The 19,680-nt window shown below is 29.7% G+C and overlaps 1 protein-coding gene across 1 annotated transcript in view; it reads left to right on the forward strand.

Moving 5' to 3' along the window:
- Window positions 1-19,680, forward strand: part of LOC117167279 (whirlin-like) — a 208,381-nt gene that overhangs the window by 177,529 nt on the left and 11,172 nt on the right. Inside the window, exons 12-13 of the mRNA XM_033352095.1 lie at window positions 1,396-1,602; window positions 13,841-14,146. Coding sequence (XP_033207986.1) covers window positions 1,396-1,602; window positions 13,841-14,146 — 513 coding nt within the window. The remainder of the gene's footprint in view (window positions 1-1,395; window positions 1,603-13,840; window positions 14,147-19,680) is intronic.

Here is a 19,680-nt window from a genome sequence, read left to right on the forward strand (position 1 = left end):
ATATACAAGATTGTTTGATCTCTCAAGACTCAAGAGAGAAATTTATATCTTCAAGACATAAAAACTTGCCTCAAAGGCATAAATTGAAGTCTGGTTCCGTCTCAAAACTGAGACATGCTCAATTCAAACTTTTCGACTTCAACATGTCTTGATTGGGAGCAATTCAATTCGAACTCAAGGCGAAGAATTTTTACTCGGGACATTTGTTAATTAGTTTTTTTTTTATCATCAATGTGTTTGGATGACCAAATATAATAAGTGGGTGTCAATAATTAATATTTTATAGTCAATTTATTAAATTTGATTAATTCCAGTGCAAATACTGCTTTTGTTTAAAAACGTTTCAAATAAAGCAAAAATTAAATCACAATAAATCACTGTGAAGATGTTTGTCCACTTATTTGTTCATAAACAAATTAGTCAAGTATAACCTTCTGCATCCTCCTGGAGAGCTGTCATTTTTTTATTAAATAAAAAAATACTAAATAACTTTTTCAAGAATTTGCTGTCAGTTTATGGCTAGGTGGTGAACTTTTTGGGCTTTTTATGAGTACCATCGATTACGATGATTTGTAACTATTTTAATATATGAATAAAAAAATATTTTCTGCTACAAATTATTACCAAAATCGAGATGGTGAACTTTTTGACTATTTGAACTTGTTTAAAAGAAGGCAGAGCTTTTTTCCTTTAAGAACCTTGCGGTTAAAAATTCGGATAGTACTAATATTTCTATAAAAATGAATTTAAGGTTCTAAAAGGAAAATATTGTAGCTTTCTTTTAAGCCTAAAAACAATGGAGAAAAGATAGGTTTTTTTAAAAAAGATTCTAGAGGTTCCACAAATCTCATGAAGTTTTTGGCGTTAGTTCCTTTTTTGCGATTTTTTAGGTACAAAATGTATTTTAATATATGTAATGTTACTATATACTGAAATCAGATGCTTAAAACTGTTTTAAACCATTATTGTTTATTATCATTTTTCTCTTTGAATAGAGGTATAAAGTCGTATTTTACCTGAACTTTTCAACTTTTCTTCAACTGTTCAGTTAGATCGAGGTAATAATTAATCAAAGTTAACAAACATAATTTTTTAAACAATTTATGATTATTTATGATTCAATTATTTTTGTAAACTTTGATTAATTATTACCTCGCTTTAAGTGAAAAATTGAGAAAACTTAAATAAAATAGCAAACTTTCTAGCATTATTCTAATACAGTGAATTGTTAATTTATATATCAAGGTGAGGAATGAAAAACATCCGTTGGGTGAATTTTTTGTGAGTTCGGCATCGCATTCGCCCAATTAGAGTAAAAAAAAAAGTTGACAAAAAGTGGAGGTCTACTAATGAGGATTCCGTGTTTTTGTTTTGGGGGCCGTTTATGGGGATTAGGAGAGCGACGGAGGTTGCGATGGTAGCGACGCCGAGATGATCGGTAACGGAAGGAGGAGAGATCGTGATCGCGATACTGTGGATGATGAAGAAGGAAGGGAGGAGAGGAACTCGGAGAGTGGGGGAGGTTTCGGTGGTTGGAGGTCTCACCTACTTGGTGGCCTCACTCAACGTGTGAAATCCTGGTACTGGGGCGCCAGGCCCCTCGTAAGTTTCTCCAAAGCTCCCGCACAATCTTCTTTTCTTATACACATAAGCTGGGACCACCTACAGCATCATTTGCTACTGCCTGATCGTACTCACGGAAATCAATCATACTCATCGCGATTTTTCTCTTCGGGCGATTTTCCTTCTAACGATCTATTTGATGCACTTGCAATGTATTATACACTATCGTGTATTCTACGGATTTTTCTTTTTGTAAATCATCAATTAATTGCAATTTGAGAGAACAAGAAAAAGAGAGTGAAGAAATTAATTAAATTGGGAAAGTCGAACAAGTAAGGGATGATAAAGAAGGGTAAATCCTTTTTTTAATTGAAGGGCGTAAAGTTTAGAAGAAAGTGTCACAGAAATTTTTTAGAAAATTATCGGGGAAATTTTTGTCCCGGGAACAATAAGCAATCTAATTGTAGAGTGTGTTGAATAGGAAGTTCCAAAATTTATAAATTTTAAAATTTTATCTTTCATTTTTTGTTGTCGGTCCCCCAATTTGTTTGTTTTTGGAAAAAAGAGTTCCTTTTTTTTAATCGACCAACGTTAATCCGTGACCACGGGCTTTCGAAATTACCATCGGATTTTATGTAAATGTTAAATACTCAGTTTTCAAAAAAGTGGAAAAAATAAGTACTTTTTATTGACTTTCTCTAAATGAAAGTTTAGTTACTTCTGAAGAAATATTCAAGGAATAATTTCCACCCAATAACTTTTAATTTTTACCCATTAAACAGCCTTGTGCTGTGCCCGGAAAATGCCCCGAACAATGCGAAATAGCCACTTTATGTAAAGTTTAAGTATATTTAAAATTATTTTCAATTTCCTAACAAATGGTTATTTCTTTAAACAATTTTGTTTACAGTAAATCGTGAAGTCACTATTTTTCGGAATAAAAAATACAGTTGATACATGTCAAGAATAACATTTTTTTTAATATTTTGCAATTTTGTTAACAATTTTTATTTATATAGTTTGTTTTTTTCCACCAAATTGTGAAAAGCTAGCATTGTCTGGAATTATTGTCAAAATTGATGAATGTTTAGTGTAACAATTTTTGTTTAGGAAATTATTGTTGTTTAAATGAATGAAAATTTTTAAAATAATTTCAAACTATCTTTCACAAAAATAGCACTTTGAATATTAATTAACTTCGTCATTAATTCCCAAAAATATAAACTTTTCAAGGAATACAGTGATAAAAATTGTTCCATAAGAGTAAAACTGTTTAAATAATTGCCAAGCATCCTATAAAAATATGATACTCTCAATATTAATTATTTGTATAATTAATTTAATCAAATAATAACTTTTTCACGATTAACAGGAAAAAAAATTGTTTTCATATATAATAATTCTTTATATAATTAAGAATTAGTTGAAACATACGTGGAAACTTGTCACTTATTGAATACGAATAATTATTGTTGAAAAAATTCCACAAAATACCGTCTTCAGCATGGATTTCACATAAGACTGCTATTTTGCATTTAAAATATCATGTTAATTTTAAAAGCCCAGTGCACTGATTAATGTCGATGAATTAAAAAAAAGTTATTTTTCCGGGAATAGAATTAATTGGGGGGGGGGGGGGATAGATCATCAAAAATCTCAAGTATATTTTTTTGGACCATCCTAGTATTAAAATTATTGTCTTTCGAATTTTTTAATTTTTAAATTAAAATTTTACTTTATTTAATAAGCTAACAATGAATAAGATGTCAATATTATTCGATACGAATTTTCTTATATAAATCATATATAAATTATTTACAAAATAATTTAAAAATGAAAATATATCAAAAAAGGAAAAACTTTGCAACTTATTTTTCATCTGCGGAAGCAGTTAATTAATAATGCTTCATTTCATAAAATAAATGTTTAATGGCAGAAGTTAAAAATATGCAAAGTTGTTACAAAATTTACGTTTAAATTACATAATATGAGAAAGTATATTTTTTCAAATTCAGAGAGGGTCCAAAAATTGTATTTTGGTTCGCCGATCCCCTATAAAAAATTATATCTTATGTTGGCGCATGCACGTTGAAGTTCAAAATAACGAATAATAACGAATTTTATGTTACTTTGGTGGGAAATCAATTTTTTTAATAAATGAATATGTTTAGTACTTGAATTTTTATTTTTGCGAACGATTTATTAATCGATAGAAAATACTCTAAAACAAAGCACTTACATCTTACACAACTGAAATTGTAATTAAGGGGTTAGTACAGGAACTTTGGTGTTTTTTTTAAGAATTTTGTTTTCATAAGTTAGCCTTGCTAAAATCTGTTTGACATATCTCCATCTCTAAGCATCGAAAATAAACAAAATTCGCAATATTGTTGAAGAGTAGAGTTGCAGTTATGGTCGCGGGACTGCAAAAATTAAAATCCGAAAAAAATCATTCAAAATGTCGGATTTGAAAATTTTGAAACTTTTTGTTACAATAAATTGTTTAAAAAAGGGTTAAATATTAATCAATAATAATTCTGGCGGTCATGACAATAAGCACACATGTGCAAAATAAGTTGTGAAATTTTCATCCCGATCGGTCCAGTAGTTTTTTTTTTAATCATGTCAACCAGGTCGAAAAACGTTGTTTAGAGAAAAACGCGTTCAGTTTTATTTTCTAAAATACTTCGAAAAAATTATGATGTATTGACATGATCCTCAATTTTTCGACTAAAATAAAAACTTCCACAGCATTTCTACATATATTCAATACAAAAATTTCGTTATTTTTGGAAAATCGATTTTTTGAAAAAAGTTCCTGTACTACCCCCTTAAATTTAAATACATAAAATATTTTAAGTCATGATTTTTGACTACTTACGACTTTTTTGTACATATTTCATTTCAGAATCTTTCAAACAAATTTCGGAATTAGTGTACTTTTAATGTGCAATCAGCAGATGATACTTTTATAAATGGTTTCTCCTACTACTTACATATGCGTATAATTATTTCAAAAGTGTTTTTACTACAAAAAATTCAAATTTTGTAGTGTTGTAACTCATTTCAATTGACGCGAAACTCAACACAAATACAAAGAAACAAAAGACTGTTGCATTGATGGATTATTCTGTGCGTATAAAATTGATCCCATCAGATTTAGTGTGTATTCGTTATTCTGAGCTTTATCGAGAATTCTGAAACATAAAATTTTTTTATTTGCAACTTTATGTGATAAATCCGCGTAACAAATCACAAATTTTAGGCCGCCTCAAAAACAAAAAATAAAGTAAAACATGTGGTTGAGTCTGAAACAATCCAGTCAGATTATTACATTTTCCAGGTAGCAACGGTAATGAACCCAAACAAAAAAATCACAAATTTAAAAAAAAATTTCTGATATCAACATTTTATTTTGTCATATATTTGTCTCTAATGAGCCGGAAAGGAGCTTTGGAAATGTAATTTAGATTTTTGTAGTTTTTTGTGCCCTGATTTTGGTACATAATCCGACTACACAATCTACTGTTATATTGAAGTATTTCCAAAATGGACACAACAAATTTCACTTGAAAAAATCTGATGTAATAAGAATACATAGAGAAAACCTGGGCTCATTTTAAGTCGGATGTGGACACTCAATTGAGTCACTCAGAGAAATGTCCTCTTGTGTCTAAAGGATGAATCTTGCCACAAATGGACATTTGTCTTACATTGAAAGTTAAAAAAATTTTCCTTTATCTAAAAAGACTTTTGAAAACAAAAATTATCATTTAGCGAAAAACTTCATCTAATCTTGCAGACAGATAATTCTGTTAATGAAAAAAAGATATTCAAGGAAATCAAAGTATTGAGTAATAATAATTACTCTGTGTCCAAAACAAAACAGATAATAGGATGATGCTTTTGTTTGAAAACAAAGTTTTCTGAGTGGTCAAATAAGACTTAGATTGAGTTTTTAAAAAAAGGATAATTATAGGAAGTTGCTCCGACAATTGCTGAAGTAAGACCTGAAAAAAATGCAGCAAAAGTAAGCTTAGCTTTTTTCTATGTAAAAATGTATATATTTTTTATATCTTCTTGGAAAAGTGTGCCGTTATTGATAGTACCTACGTTGCACAAGCTATAAAAAATTATTGAAACATAAAAGTCCTGTGGCACTATAATAAAAATTCTGCAATATTGTTAGATTTTGGTTACACGAATAAAATGTAACGAAAACTAATAACAATGCATGATGAGTACAATATAGAACCAAAAATAATTATTTGGTCACAATATAAATGACAAAAATATAACTAACAATAAGTTAGAGACGTTAAACATAACCAAAACAATTGATTCGACAGGATCATCATATGAGTGGCACTCTTTATTGGCATGATTAATTAGTTTTCTATCTCACATAACTCAAGCATAATGCAATAATTTATTCAAAAATGCTGTACTAGAGGTAGCGAATAGTCAATAGCGTGTGTACGTGTTTTTCTTAGATGTCTTGCACATGCTCCTTTTTTCATTGTTCTTGTACTCTTCAAGCACGATTTTCTACATAGATGTCTTAGCATGCACGATCACAACTCACATCGAACAATGAAGTCTAAATTTTTTGATTATTCCAAAAGTCTGCCGCGCATACCGTAAACTGCAACATTATCAAGGGATGAATCTCAACAAGCAGGGTTGCCAAACGCACAATTTAAATATTGCGTCCTAAAATATTTCCAGAGTTCAGGATTCTGTTATCTCGCGGTGAGAAACATTTTCCGAAAAAATATTATAGTAGCTTGTAATCGTAGTTAAAATATTAGTCTAGAAGTATTATAGCATTAGTGAGTTTTTTAAATAGGGTTTGAAAATTACACTAGGCAGTAGGATAACGCAATAAAAATAGTTTATAGATAAATTGCAAATAGTATTTAGAATAGTAAAAATAGAATATGTGAATTGAGTCTTATTATTAAAGTACTCATCAGGATGGTCCAGGAAACAAATTTGGAATTTTGTTTGGGATGAGGTCCCACTTTATGAGGTTCTCAAACAATGTAAATCTATCATTCTTTTTATTCTATCCTCGCAAAAAAATTTCTAATTAAATTTACCAGAATTTTGATTAAATATGCCTTTACTATTTTTTCTGCTTAGATTAACCAGAGTTCTGATTAAATTAACCAGAAATTCTGATTCATTTAACCAGACATTTCTTTGAATGTCAAACAACTTTTTGGGAGTTCGCCCACTTAATAAAATGAGTGCAAATTACAGAAACTTTTTAAAATCACTTCTCATTTTGAGAAGAAAAAAATCTTATTTTAAGAACATAAGAAATGAGCTGCAACGAAATAGTCCCGATCTTTCTCTGTACAAGTATTTTGCGGTATTAATTAATTGTTTAAAAAAATCTTACTTCGCAATTTATCGCATTTATCAGTACGACCGATTTAATTTTGCATCGCTTAAATTTCATTTTTGACTCGAATGAAGCAAAAACATGTCATTTTTTTACCAAATGTTTAACAAATTTGATACACTTCTGGTATCTGTTGTATTTTCACGACCTGTCCACCATTACTTAAACCATTTTTTTCGAAAAAAATATCCTAAATTTACACCTTCTTTATGTAATATGAACTAATTAGCTTAAACCGAAAAACAAAACAATAAATTTACTTTATTTTTAATTGCTTCTATAATTTGTCATTGATAAAATGTAATTTTTGATTCACAAAAGGCAAAAAAGTATAGCTTTTGAAAAGTAAAATCTTTTTTTATTATCTCGTATGTTGATACTTTTTATTAAAAAATTATAGTTTAAATAATTTATAATTTTTTTTAAACTTTTTTAGGCAACATTTTTTTTCACTTTTTTTAAATGACATGAACTAATTAGTTAATCCTGCTTCGATTTTCCATTTGAATTAAATAGTTCAAGTCACTCAAAGAAGATATACATTTTTGATAATTTGCCAAAAAAAAATATAAACTAATGAAAATTGTTTAAAAATTAATGTTAGGTAATGAGCAGTGTCAACATAACAAGAGTTGATGAGAATTGTTGAAAACTTAGAATAAAACTGGAGTTTTACACATTATTTTAGCCAAAAGTGAGTTTCAACAATGAAAAATTATTCAAATAATTAAGGACAATATAAATCGATCGCGCTGATCTTTGACTTAAGCCAATCAAAAAAATCAAAATTGTTTAAAAAATTATTAATAAATGTTAAAAAATTTTAACACGTTTTAGAAAAAAACTACATTTTTCTATATTATTCCAGTCAGAAATTAGATTTAAAGAACAAAAAGTTATTTAAAGAATCATCAACAAATTTAATCGACTGTTCTAATTAAACATGAATTGTAAAAAAGGAAATGTTTAAGCAATTAATAATTAATAAAAAATTGTGATTTTTAGGGCATTCTAGACGGGGTTGGGGGTAAAAATAAAAAATAATGTATAATTCACATTCAGGGAAGTGATTTTAAGAAGTATATGTTTTTTTACTCGTTTTATTGAAATTTACACCTTCTAATCTCATATTTGTAAAAAAAGGGTGTTTCCCATTGAATTTTCCTGTTAAAAATACAGGATTTACTTTTTTTGGGGACCTCAAAAAATGAGACATTATCCCAAATGAAATTTGAACTTCAGTTTCTTCTGAGCCACCCAAGTACTCATGTAAGTACATTTTCCTACCTCTTGTATTATATTTAAAATTTTCTTTTTTACTTTTAACTTTCCTTTTATTCACTTTCAGGTATAAAATTGCTATTCACTACATTTTAGAATAATTTTCATAGAAAAAGAAAACAAGTATTTACATTTATTTAATTATTTATACAACTTTTCTTAATACACTTATTGGTTTCGAATCTGGCATCCCTGACTTTGGGGAGGCGTCTCCTGAGAGCGGAAGTGAAATTCTTGAAGCGGACGTGACTCTTTCGCCAAGAGAAGAGATCATTGTCCGGACTCGCGCGATTCTGAACTACTCGCGATGCACGATCCAGCGTGCATCTATCTGTTACACTTTCACCTTTCTTCACATTTCACTCCTCGAAAATCGAAAGAAACGAGCCGCGAACTTCGTAATTAACTCGATTTCCAAGCCTGCCGACCGAGACCTCGGATCTCGGTCGTGTATTCAGATTTCGATAAATTTGATTCATATATATTCGCAGCTCACTTTCGAGCTAACTTGGAGCTGAAAATGGAATTTTGTTCGCAATGAGAGAAAAGAAATTAGTTAGACTTTCTGATTTAAACAAGAACAGCTGGAAATGATAAAAATGTCAACAAGTAAGAATATAAAATTATGCTAATATAAAAATATAGATTTTGAATATTTTTGAAGTGTCGAAACTCGTTGTGACGTGTACAATAGAAAACACCACCACCACTCTCCGAGCACCACCAACACCCCACCACTACTAGCCTATCAGCAAGCATGAAACTTATCTTTCACATATTATTAAATAATTAATTAATTAGTCAATCATTCTATTCTATACATACACGTATATGTATATTTACTGTGCGTGGAATACGTACTTCTTGCGTATTTACGTGACAGCGGTCATGCAACTTGCATCACCTTCCTTTTTTATGGATTATAAAGTCCACAAGAGTTATGGAGTAACTAAGAATTTTTAGATATTCATTATAACCCTTTCGCATACACAAAATAAAAACTAAGTCTGAATTTGAATTAGTAAAGTTTTACTAATTTTCATTTAAATTTATGGCTAATATCTTTTTGGTTCCAAAATGATTTAAATTGCACTGGTCAGTAGAATTTTGTAACGAAACATTACAGGGTTGTTACAGAAGTCGAATTTCAGATTTCTAGCAAATTTTCTGGTTTTCCAAGTCAACTTTTGTAAAAAATGTCCAGGATAACATTTTTTAAATTCAATTTAAAATTTGAACTCAAATAAGTTTTCAAGAATAATTGTAAGAATAAACTGTTTGCAATATAATTTCCTAAAAAATACTTATACACTACCGATGGAAATGTCGTGTTTTTGAGTTTTTGCAAAGCGCCTTAATTTTTATAATATTAACATACTTTTGTTTTCCTCATTATAGCGCGAAAGGTAATAAAATTCTGCATCTAATAAGCTCAAGTTCAAAGCCAAATTTCAACATTTTTCAATAATATTGCAAAAAACGTTAAGCAATGATATTTTAGATAAATTGGAATAACTCTTTTAATACTTACAACTTTCAAAGTTCTTTGCTTATTTTATAGGCAAGTCCCCGCATTATTTTACTAAATTTTTGAAATATTTGTAGAATTACGTCCATACATTCTGCGGTAGGGTGAAACCTCAGTGTTTAAATAAGCCCAGAATGAAGCCAATTTATTAACTTTTAAATAGATAATGCAAAAATAGTGTATTTTACAATGTTTTTTGAAATTTTCAATAACTTCCGTAATAATCAATATTTTTTAAGTTTTCTGGGATCATTGTAAATATATTCTTCCACGGTATTGCAAGAGTCAGGCATGAATCTAAACAAATTTCCTGTCACAGTACAAGAACCTAAATTTGTAACAAAATGTTGGGAAAAATTGAAAACATCTTATATGTAGGCAAATAAAAAAAAATTAAATAACTATATATTTTTAGGGACTTTTATAGAAACTTTATGGTTCTATGCTTTATATATTTACAATAATATGGTTTTTTCTAACAAAGAATATTGACATTTTTCCAACTTTTTTGTTACAAATTTAAGTTCTTTTTGGACCAAGTTCGAAACCTAGGGTGAGCCCTACGGAAAGTTTTTTCAAAATTACTTAGCAATTTAGAAAAATACAATGGCGACTTAACTTTCAAATTAGCCAAAGAACTATAAAAGATGTTAAATATTTCGAAAGTTATTCCGATTTTTCAAAAACATTTAAATTTGACATCCTTTTGCTTAATAAAAGCCGAATTTTATCAACTTTTCTGATATTATGAGAAAAAAAGATGAAGTTAATATTATCAAAAATGTTAATATTAAAATAAATTATTAATATGTACTAGAAAGAAAGTAATAGGTTCCCGCGCTCATTTAAATCATTAGACCCTAACTTAATTAATTAGTATTAACCTGACTTTGTAAAATAAATAGAAAAATGCAAAAATAATTATTAAAACTTCAAAAAGAAATAGAAATAAAAATGTCCAGGCTCTTTTTTAAAATTCCAGAACTTTTTCAAGGTTTCCAGCTTCTTTATCAAAATGCCAGGTTTTCCAGGTTCTGTAGAAATCCTGCATTAGTAAAAATAATTCAACTAGTTTTCTAGCTAATTAACAAAACCTATTGTTATTTAACGAATCCAGTTACTGAAACTTAAATAAGAATTAAGTTTGCCTTAGTTGTTAAGTTTGATTAATAATTAGTTAAATCATAACTAATTAAATTAGTAACAAAAAATTGGGCTTCTCCATAAGTTGATTTGAACTAACTTAGATTTGAAGTAAATATCTCATTCACTCTTTTGAAAAAAATGTAAACAGATTTTAAAGTATAAAAACAACAGTGCCACATATGTATATCATAATCAATAAAGAGTAAGAACTTCTGATAACAAAAATTTATTTGAATCATTTAGGTCCATAATAGGTTAATGCATTTTAAGTAAACTAACACGAGTTTTTTCATAACATATGCATAAGATAAGGTAAGCGAAAGGGTTAAAATAGAAAAAATCCATCGCGATTTCCTTCAATACGCTCAACGAAAAGATTTATTTTAATTGACTTGGGCATCTTTGTATAAATTTTGTAAGTTTTGTAATTAATGTTTAAGTAACATAACCTTCTTAATGTAATTTACTCAAATTTTACCAATTGAGCTTTACAAAAAAACATAACCGTGAAGATCGAACTGTTTCCATTTCGATAACAAATTTTTTTGATACTCACGATAGTTGTGATATAATATACAATAACAAAATATTCATGACAAAAAATTTTTTAGCCTTCAAAATATTTTTTTTATTTTATTATTTTCCAAAGACTGCTTCTTATTTTTCAAACTTTTAACAAAATTATGATAATTTCAACAGTAATAAACATTTAGAAAAATTTACATTTAGTTAAAAATCCTCGTTTATATGCTAAAATCAATCAAAAAATTGCAATCAGAACAAATAACGTTTCAAAAAACTTGTTTTATATTATCTTGATGAAAAACCACGATGGGGTTGAACCAAATTTTAATCAAAGTTCCAACTAGATTGGATTTTTTGATTGGTTATGGTAATATGGAATTCCATTAAAATTTTGAAATGAAATCAGACATAATAATGGGTTGCTGTCTGGAAGAGGACTTTTGAAAAATTTGATTTAATTACTGAAAAATTAAGAAATTATTTAAGGTTATATGGTAAATATGGCTTTGTCTGTCACCCCACGCATATTTCAAGATGAAAATGAAAATCGTCGGTAAGGTGCTTTTGAAAAAGATCAGGTTTGTGCCTAATGAATTTCGAATTACAAAATGTAGGTAAAACAAAATATTTTGTCGTGACAATATATAATTTTATTGCAACTTTTAGTAAAATATCAGTAATATACTTTTAAAAATGCCCGTAAAAAACTATTCTTTGTTGATATTTATACTCAATAAATCAAATATCATGATGGTATCAAAGATATACCAATAATACAGTTTTCAATTAAATGTGAAGAATTGTTTCTATTTCAGTAAATAAAAAAATCAACTATTTCAAAAACAACATCTCTGATTATTTTATGAAAGAAAGTTATCGAGTATGCTTAATATAATCTTATGAAAATTTCTTCATTTCTTAGCAATTAATTACAAAAATCTGGGTGACAGACAACCACATTCAACAAAAAAATCTATTAAGAAAAATGTTAACCCATATTTACCATCTACTCTGATTAAAATTTCTTGATTTCTTGGTAATTAAATACAAAGATGACCCTACCAACAATTTTAATTTTCATCTTAAACTGTTCGTGGGATGCCATATTACCATAAACATCCAAAAAACCTTATTTACTTGAGTTTTCATTTAAACTTGGTTCAGCCTACGGTGAAACCTTTTCTGTGCATTCTGAAAGTGGTATTGAAATTTTATATAAAAACACGTGTTTTCAAATTACCTATACATTTTAAACTGTTTTTGAGTTTATAAAGCATTTTATCAAAAATACTATTTTTAAATAAAGAATGTATTTAGGAGTCTCAAAGAAATTATTTTATACAAGATTGTATTTCTTATTCTTAGTACATTATAAACTAGGCTTAAGTCTAATTGTTTTTAGAAAATTTTAGAAAAATATTTTTAAAAAACGTGATAATTTAAAAAAAACTGTTTATATTAACGAGCCTTTGAAACAGAAATGATACTATTTTCAAAAATGAATTGGAAGCGGAAACTTTCCCTTTCTTTCAAAAACTGTAAAGAAACTTTAGTCATAACTGGAAGCGAAAAAAATTCATAGAATAAAGTTTTATCAAAATCGAAGCAGGTTTTCTATTACGGTCATGCTACTTATATCGTTTTGAAATTGATTTCATATTTTTTACATATTTATGAAATACTTTCTTTCAATTCTTAACTAGAAAGATTATATACACGTATTCAAATACAAATAAGTAATTTTTCGTAAAAAGGACACTTTCCTGAGTTACGTTATATATGCCCATAGACATTTCTTTCATCCACTGCAAAGATGTTTGACGCCTACCATAAAACAATTTTCTACTTTGACCATCATTTCCGTGATTGGAGGAAATGTATCTAATTTTCATAGCAGGAACACAAACTTTAGAAATACGGAAACAGATTTTAAAATAGCACTCGAAATCTGCATCTTGTTACTCAATCATAAAATTCTTGATCAAAAAGTAAATATTTTTTAAATTCAATACAGCATATATTTACATAGATTCTAGAAAGCTTAATAATATGATAATAGGCTCATTAATAGAAAGTTCATGTGTGTCTGAAATAAGGAACCTAATAAAAATATCAAAAGTCGTTAAATAAATCTTTCTTCGGGTGTAATTGAACTTAACATTAATTGAGTTTTATGTGTATGCCTACAAATACGTCAGTGTCACTGGATAAAACTTCACTGAATATAGTAAGCTAATCAAAAAATTGAATAGCTGTTGATAGTCTAAAGAAACGTGAACTTTGAAGAAGAGAGTGCGAGGAAAGTATAACCGCTGTGACGGTAAAAAAATTGTTATCAAAGATGAGAATTGATAAGAAAAAGTTCAATAAAGTTTTGCTCCTTCCAGGAACTCGCGCACAAGTTATCTCGCAGCTTCGACATGCAGGGAGCTCAGCTCCTCGACGAAAATGGTTCAGGAAGTGGAACTACCGGAAGTGCCGGTTCAGGAGGACCACCTCGAAGACACCACAGTGCCCAAAGATTAGCTAGAGGTGATTTGTCTGAAAGACGAGAAGAAGATGCGGCTCTAGTTGTTCCAGATCATCAGGGTAACCTAAGAATCACTGTCAAGAAGACCAAGTCGATTTTGGGTATTGCCATCGAAGGAGGAGCCAATACCAAACATCCCCTGCCCAGAATAATCAACATTCATGTAAGCCCTAATTTATTCATATTTTTTACATTTGGCACAATACCAGGTCTGGCGCAAACTAATGTATTTGAAACAAGTAGAAGAGTTAACTAATTATGAACACAAAATGTGACTAAAAATAAATAGTGTTTATACAAAAAGAGTCTGCTGAAGTCAATAAAACATTTATCTATTTAAAAATGTCGACTTGCATTTACCTGAGGAGAATCTTAACTGATAATTTGATTAGGGTTTTTATATTGGCCTATCCTGATGACAGTGTGTTGCTTTTCGACTTTCCTATCAATCTCTAGAGAAAAATAAAGGCTCTTGCTAAATATTGTAAAATCAGTCATCTTCTTAAGCGAACACCCTGGTCTTCCATAAGAGAGGAAGCCTTCGAATCAGGATTTCACTTTGGATGGAAACCAGCTAGAGGTAGTTAGGGAATACAACAACCTAGTTACGTTATTCGGGAGCTCAGGTATCTTCACTCTGCCCTGTATCAAAAGGGTGGCTGCTGCAAAGATTTCTGTAGTTTCGTCGCCGCAGGTCTTCCGAGCATCTAAGTCGAAATCTGAGCGCACTAAACAAATCTTGTATCAGAACCTTGTCTCAAATTTTCTATTCTATGCTATAGGGTCCTGGAAGATAGGATATTGTGAGGAGGTGGAGATAATTCACACCACCTACTTCAAGAGAGTTTTGGAACTTCCTGAATATACTCCAGGGTACTCGTTAGACTAGAGCTTGGGCGAGTCTCAACTGCGCATGATATCCTAAACTTGGCTCTAAACTAGTTAGAAAAGATGTTGGGTATGGGTAAAGGAAGGCTTGCTAAATCTTGCCTGAAGCACCTTCAGGCTATGACAGACTTTCGTGTGGCAGCGCAAAATTTAATTGGGTTTTACAGATTAAACATCTGCTTTCGTTGTGTACACTGAAAGAAATGAATTGCTGATACAGTTATATTGTGGGTTAGATCAGCAATCTGTATGGCTGGAATAGACATATCAATGGCTGATCTAACGCACAATACGACTGTACCAGCAATTCATTTCTTTCAGTGTAGGGTCGAGGGCTGATCGCCTGTACTTGACTTGGTAGTCTACAGTCCAACGAAGAGATTATTTAAACTAATCCCGAAACCCATTTTGGAGGTTTACTTAGACTTACTTGCTTCCTGCCTTAATTAGTTACTTAGCCCTGAATAAAGGACCCTGCAGCAAATGTTCATGAAGTGGCTTTCGGTCGATTTTGATTAAACTTCGTAAAATTGTAGTTTTCAATGTCTCGATTAAAAGTGTTATGGGGCACAAAGTCCGAAAATGATCAATTTTCGAGTTATAGAGCGTTAAACATCCAACCCTTTTAAGAAACATTACCAAAGATCTCGAAAACTGCAGCTCTGCGACAAAAATGTTCCCTATGATAGTTATTGGGCTCTAACGGGGAAATGCAAAGAAAGTCATGGTCTTAAGACACAGGTCATTTTTCAAGGTCATTCAATGTGAACTTGTCATTTATTGCTAATATTCAGCCAACAAAGACAAGATATGAAGAGGAAATCAATATGGAACCCATAAAAGCAAGAAATGAATGACTTAGTCAACAGCCAGCCAATGAAGGCAAATCATGATTGCGATTTAGTCATTATCTAGCCAATGAAGGCAAGATTTGTCCAGGATGTTGTCAATATCTAGCCAATGAAGGCATGAAATGAGCTTGATTTAGACAATATACGGCCAATGAAGGCAAGTCATGAGTGCGATTTAGTCATTATCTAGGCAATGAAGGCAAGACATGAGCGAGATTTAGTCTTTATATCTTGTCTTTATTGGCTGAATATTAGCAAAAAATGACAAGTTCACATTGAATGACCTTGAAAAATGACCTGTGTCTTAAGGCCATGACTCTCTTTGCATTTCCCCGTTAGAGCTCAATAAGTTTCATAGGGAACATTTTTTTCGCAGAGCTGCAGTTTTCTTGATATTTGGTAATGTTTCTTAAAGGGGTTGGATGTTTAACCCTCTATAACTCGAAAACTGTCCATTTGCGGACTTTGTGCCCCATAACACTTTTGATCGAGACATTGAGAACTACAATTTTATGAAGTTTAATCAAAATCGACCGAAAGCCATTTCATGTACATTTGCTGCGGGGTCCTTCGCGCAGACTTCTTCGCTTGAAGTGTGACCTTATCTCTGGATAGATCCAATGGGACAATGTGGGATTCCCTTTAAATGAGACAGACTTTTTGTACAGGTTCGTCTCATACGATCAGTTAGGTATATATACTCCATATGGTATCTTAGTTTTGGATTTGTGAAGAGGCAGTTCTCCTAAATCTGCAAACAGGGAGTTGGAGAGAACCTATTTCATCTTCTAGAATCAAGCGAAATGCCCGATCTAGAGAGGCGTAAGATCGGATTGCTTTGGTTCACCTGTAGATCTTAAAGCCTATCGTGCGTTGTGGATCGCATTGTTCAATTCGTCGAACACAGCAGAACCGTGTCTTGTCGCTATATTATACCTGTCCAGGATTCTTAAAGTCTGAGCCATTATCATGTCACCGTAGGGTGAGCTTAGTTAATTAAGTTAGTTTAATAATATTTCAACATCTTCGCACATGTGTAGGACCTAAGCAAAAATCGCACAGCTGTACTTATGGATCATGTCATCTGCTCTTGTTAAATAAATAATAATCATTCTATTGCTGAATTCAGGGCTGAATACCAACACTCAAAAAAATGTCTGGTTAAATATGCCCTTACTATTTTTTCTGGTTGTAATAACCAGAATTTTGGTTAAAGTAACCATACAATCTAGTTAATTTAAACAGATTTCTGGTTACTCTAACCAGAAAAAATAATAAGGCCATATTTAACCAGAATTCTGGTTGATTTAGCCAGACATTTCTTTGAGTGAAGGTTATAATTGCTAGAATTAAGTTTACAAGTGATGTTCACACAAATTGTTTCTGTCATCTTATCACAATCTGAATGAGGATGATTACACCTTATTTTACCGAGGTCGGTTGCAGTCTAATTTTTAGAAAGTTTAATACTTACAATAATAATACTTATTTCTTAAACTTATTTATTCCATATATTTAACATATTTCATTGGAATGTGAAAAATCAAACATATACATCGATAACTTCCAGACCATTAAAAAAGATCTATTAAATATATTTCTAGATAAAAACATAGTGTTACGTTTCAAGACCAACCTGGTCAAATTATCGGACCTCAATTAAAATAGGTTCTTAGTTCTACAGTAAGAGTAATGTATAATAAAAAGAAGATTGTCAAAATTTATGAATAAAATAACACTTTGGACTGGAAAAGTTATTTAAAAATGCCCCACACATAACCAAAGCATCAAAAATGTACTCAAGGCTGACAGTACAAAACCAGATAACCAACAATATTCTACGAAATTGAAATCACTATTTAAACATGAAACAAAAGTTCATTACCAAGCCGAAGCATTGGTAAATTGAGGCCAAAAAAGTTTGATTAAACAAAGTTATCCAGGTTCGAAGAAATGGATGTGGAAGTTGACGATTTCTAAATGACACCTAAAATTAGAACAGGTTTGTCTGCGGATTGCGATAAAAAATCAATTTTCAATTAAAAAATAAACTGAGAAAATTCTTAGGAGATATTATAATTATTTTGATTACGAGTAAATAAACTTTGATGCCAATTCCAAAAATTTTGAGATTAAAATTTCATGTGTTTTTAAAATTGGCTGTGTGTAACATAAACTAAATTTCAATTTTATGAAAAAAAAAGAATTGCTACCAATAATATGGGGATGCTGAATAAGAATAAAATTTGTTCATAAAAAAATAATTCTATTACAAAAAAATCAACATTGATAATCGCGATATCACAGTATGACAGACATTTTTTTTGCTAAATGTCCGTTTTTTCATTAAATGATAATGATTTGATTTTTTCGAAATTTTTTATGGAATACATCCATATTGAATGAAATGTTGTTTATTTATTGCTGTATCTCCAAAATGCAAACAAAAAAATAAAACATTCCATTTGTTTAAATAATTGAAAATGAATGAACTAATGTTAATGAATATTCCACTAGAACACTAGTAATCATTTTTAGGAAAAAACGAATTTTCAAAAACAAATTAGTTAAACGATTTCCATTTGTTTAAGCAATTGAAAATTAATTAAACAATGTTATTAAATATTCTACTAGACTAATAGTAATAATTTCAAGGGAAAAAATAAATTTCGAAAAAAATATTTAAACAAATTCCATTTGATCAAATAATTAAAAATTAATTAACCAATGATAATAAATATTCCACTAGACCAAAATTAATAATTTCAAGTAAAAAAACAAGAATACAGTGCTTAAAATGTTGATTTCATGAAAAATTGACATTTTTTCTTTTAAGGGTAGTTTTAAGGTACTCGTGGGGGTGTGTTTGGGGTGTCATACCCATATATTTGATATATGAAATTCTTCGTTGGATAATTCTCGACAGGCCCCCATACCTTCCCGTATACTTCCCCGTAAAATCGAAGACAACAATTTTTTTTCAGATATTGTATAATTTACAGGACCTGAGATTCTAATTTATTCAATTTAAAGCGTTTTAATTGAAACTTATTTTATTACATTAAAATTTCATATGCTTTGAAAATTAAGGCTTTGATTTCTATAAGATTGTATAATTTGGTATATTCGCAATTGAAATCAAACTGTTTTTAATATTTCAATCTAAAATTTTCCAAGTCAAAAATATCAGGAATTTTAATTTAAAATTTTAAACGTTTCAATCTTAATCATTTTTATTTAAAATATATAGAAGTTTGAATGTTTCACTTAAAAATGCTGTCTCATTTGGAAGGTCTTGAAATAAAAATGATACAATTTCGAATGCTTCTAATTTGAATTTGTGCGCATTCAGCATGCATTCTACATTTACCGTATTAACATGATTTAATTTGTAAAGTGTAATACAAAATAAAAAATACTACAATCCTACAAAAAACTGAACAAAAAAATGATAAATTATACAAAAATGGACAGCACTTACAAAAATAAGGTTTAGAATATAGATTACGAAAGTGATAAAATTGGATCATTAAAATTAAATAAAACAGAGTAGAAGTTATCAATCAAAATAATAAGAATAAAATAACAGATTCAGAAACATATGAGAAGGCAAACGGTAAATATATTTCAGTCCATTTTTCATCTTGTCTGTCCAGTTCAATTCCAAACTATTTCTCTTTTCTTTCCAACAGGACTATGAAAAGCAACGAAAATTTACTAATTTTAAATTTCCAACTTAAATACTTAAACATTAACTAGATATAGTATCATCGCCAATAAAAAAACGAAAAAAGCTAATTTAATCGTTCGAAGTAATTGACTGACTTATGATTTGAATCCTAACAGAAAAATAGTTAACATTTTTTTCAAGTCACTAAATTATCTATCCGCAACAAGATGATATATTTTCCCTGGTTGAAAGTCGATGAATGACATTATTATTAAAATATTAGATCAT

The sequence above is a fragment of the Belonocnema kinseyi genome, chromosome 2 (genome assembly GCF_010883055.1).
Source record: "Belonocnema kinseyi isolate 2016_QV_RU_SX_M_011 chromosome 2, B_treatae_v1, whole genome shotgun sequence".
Classification (NCBI taxonomy): Eukaryota; Metazoa; Arthropoda; class Insecta; order Hymenoptera; family Cynipidae; genus Belonocnema; species Belonocnema kinseyi.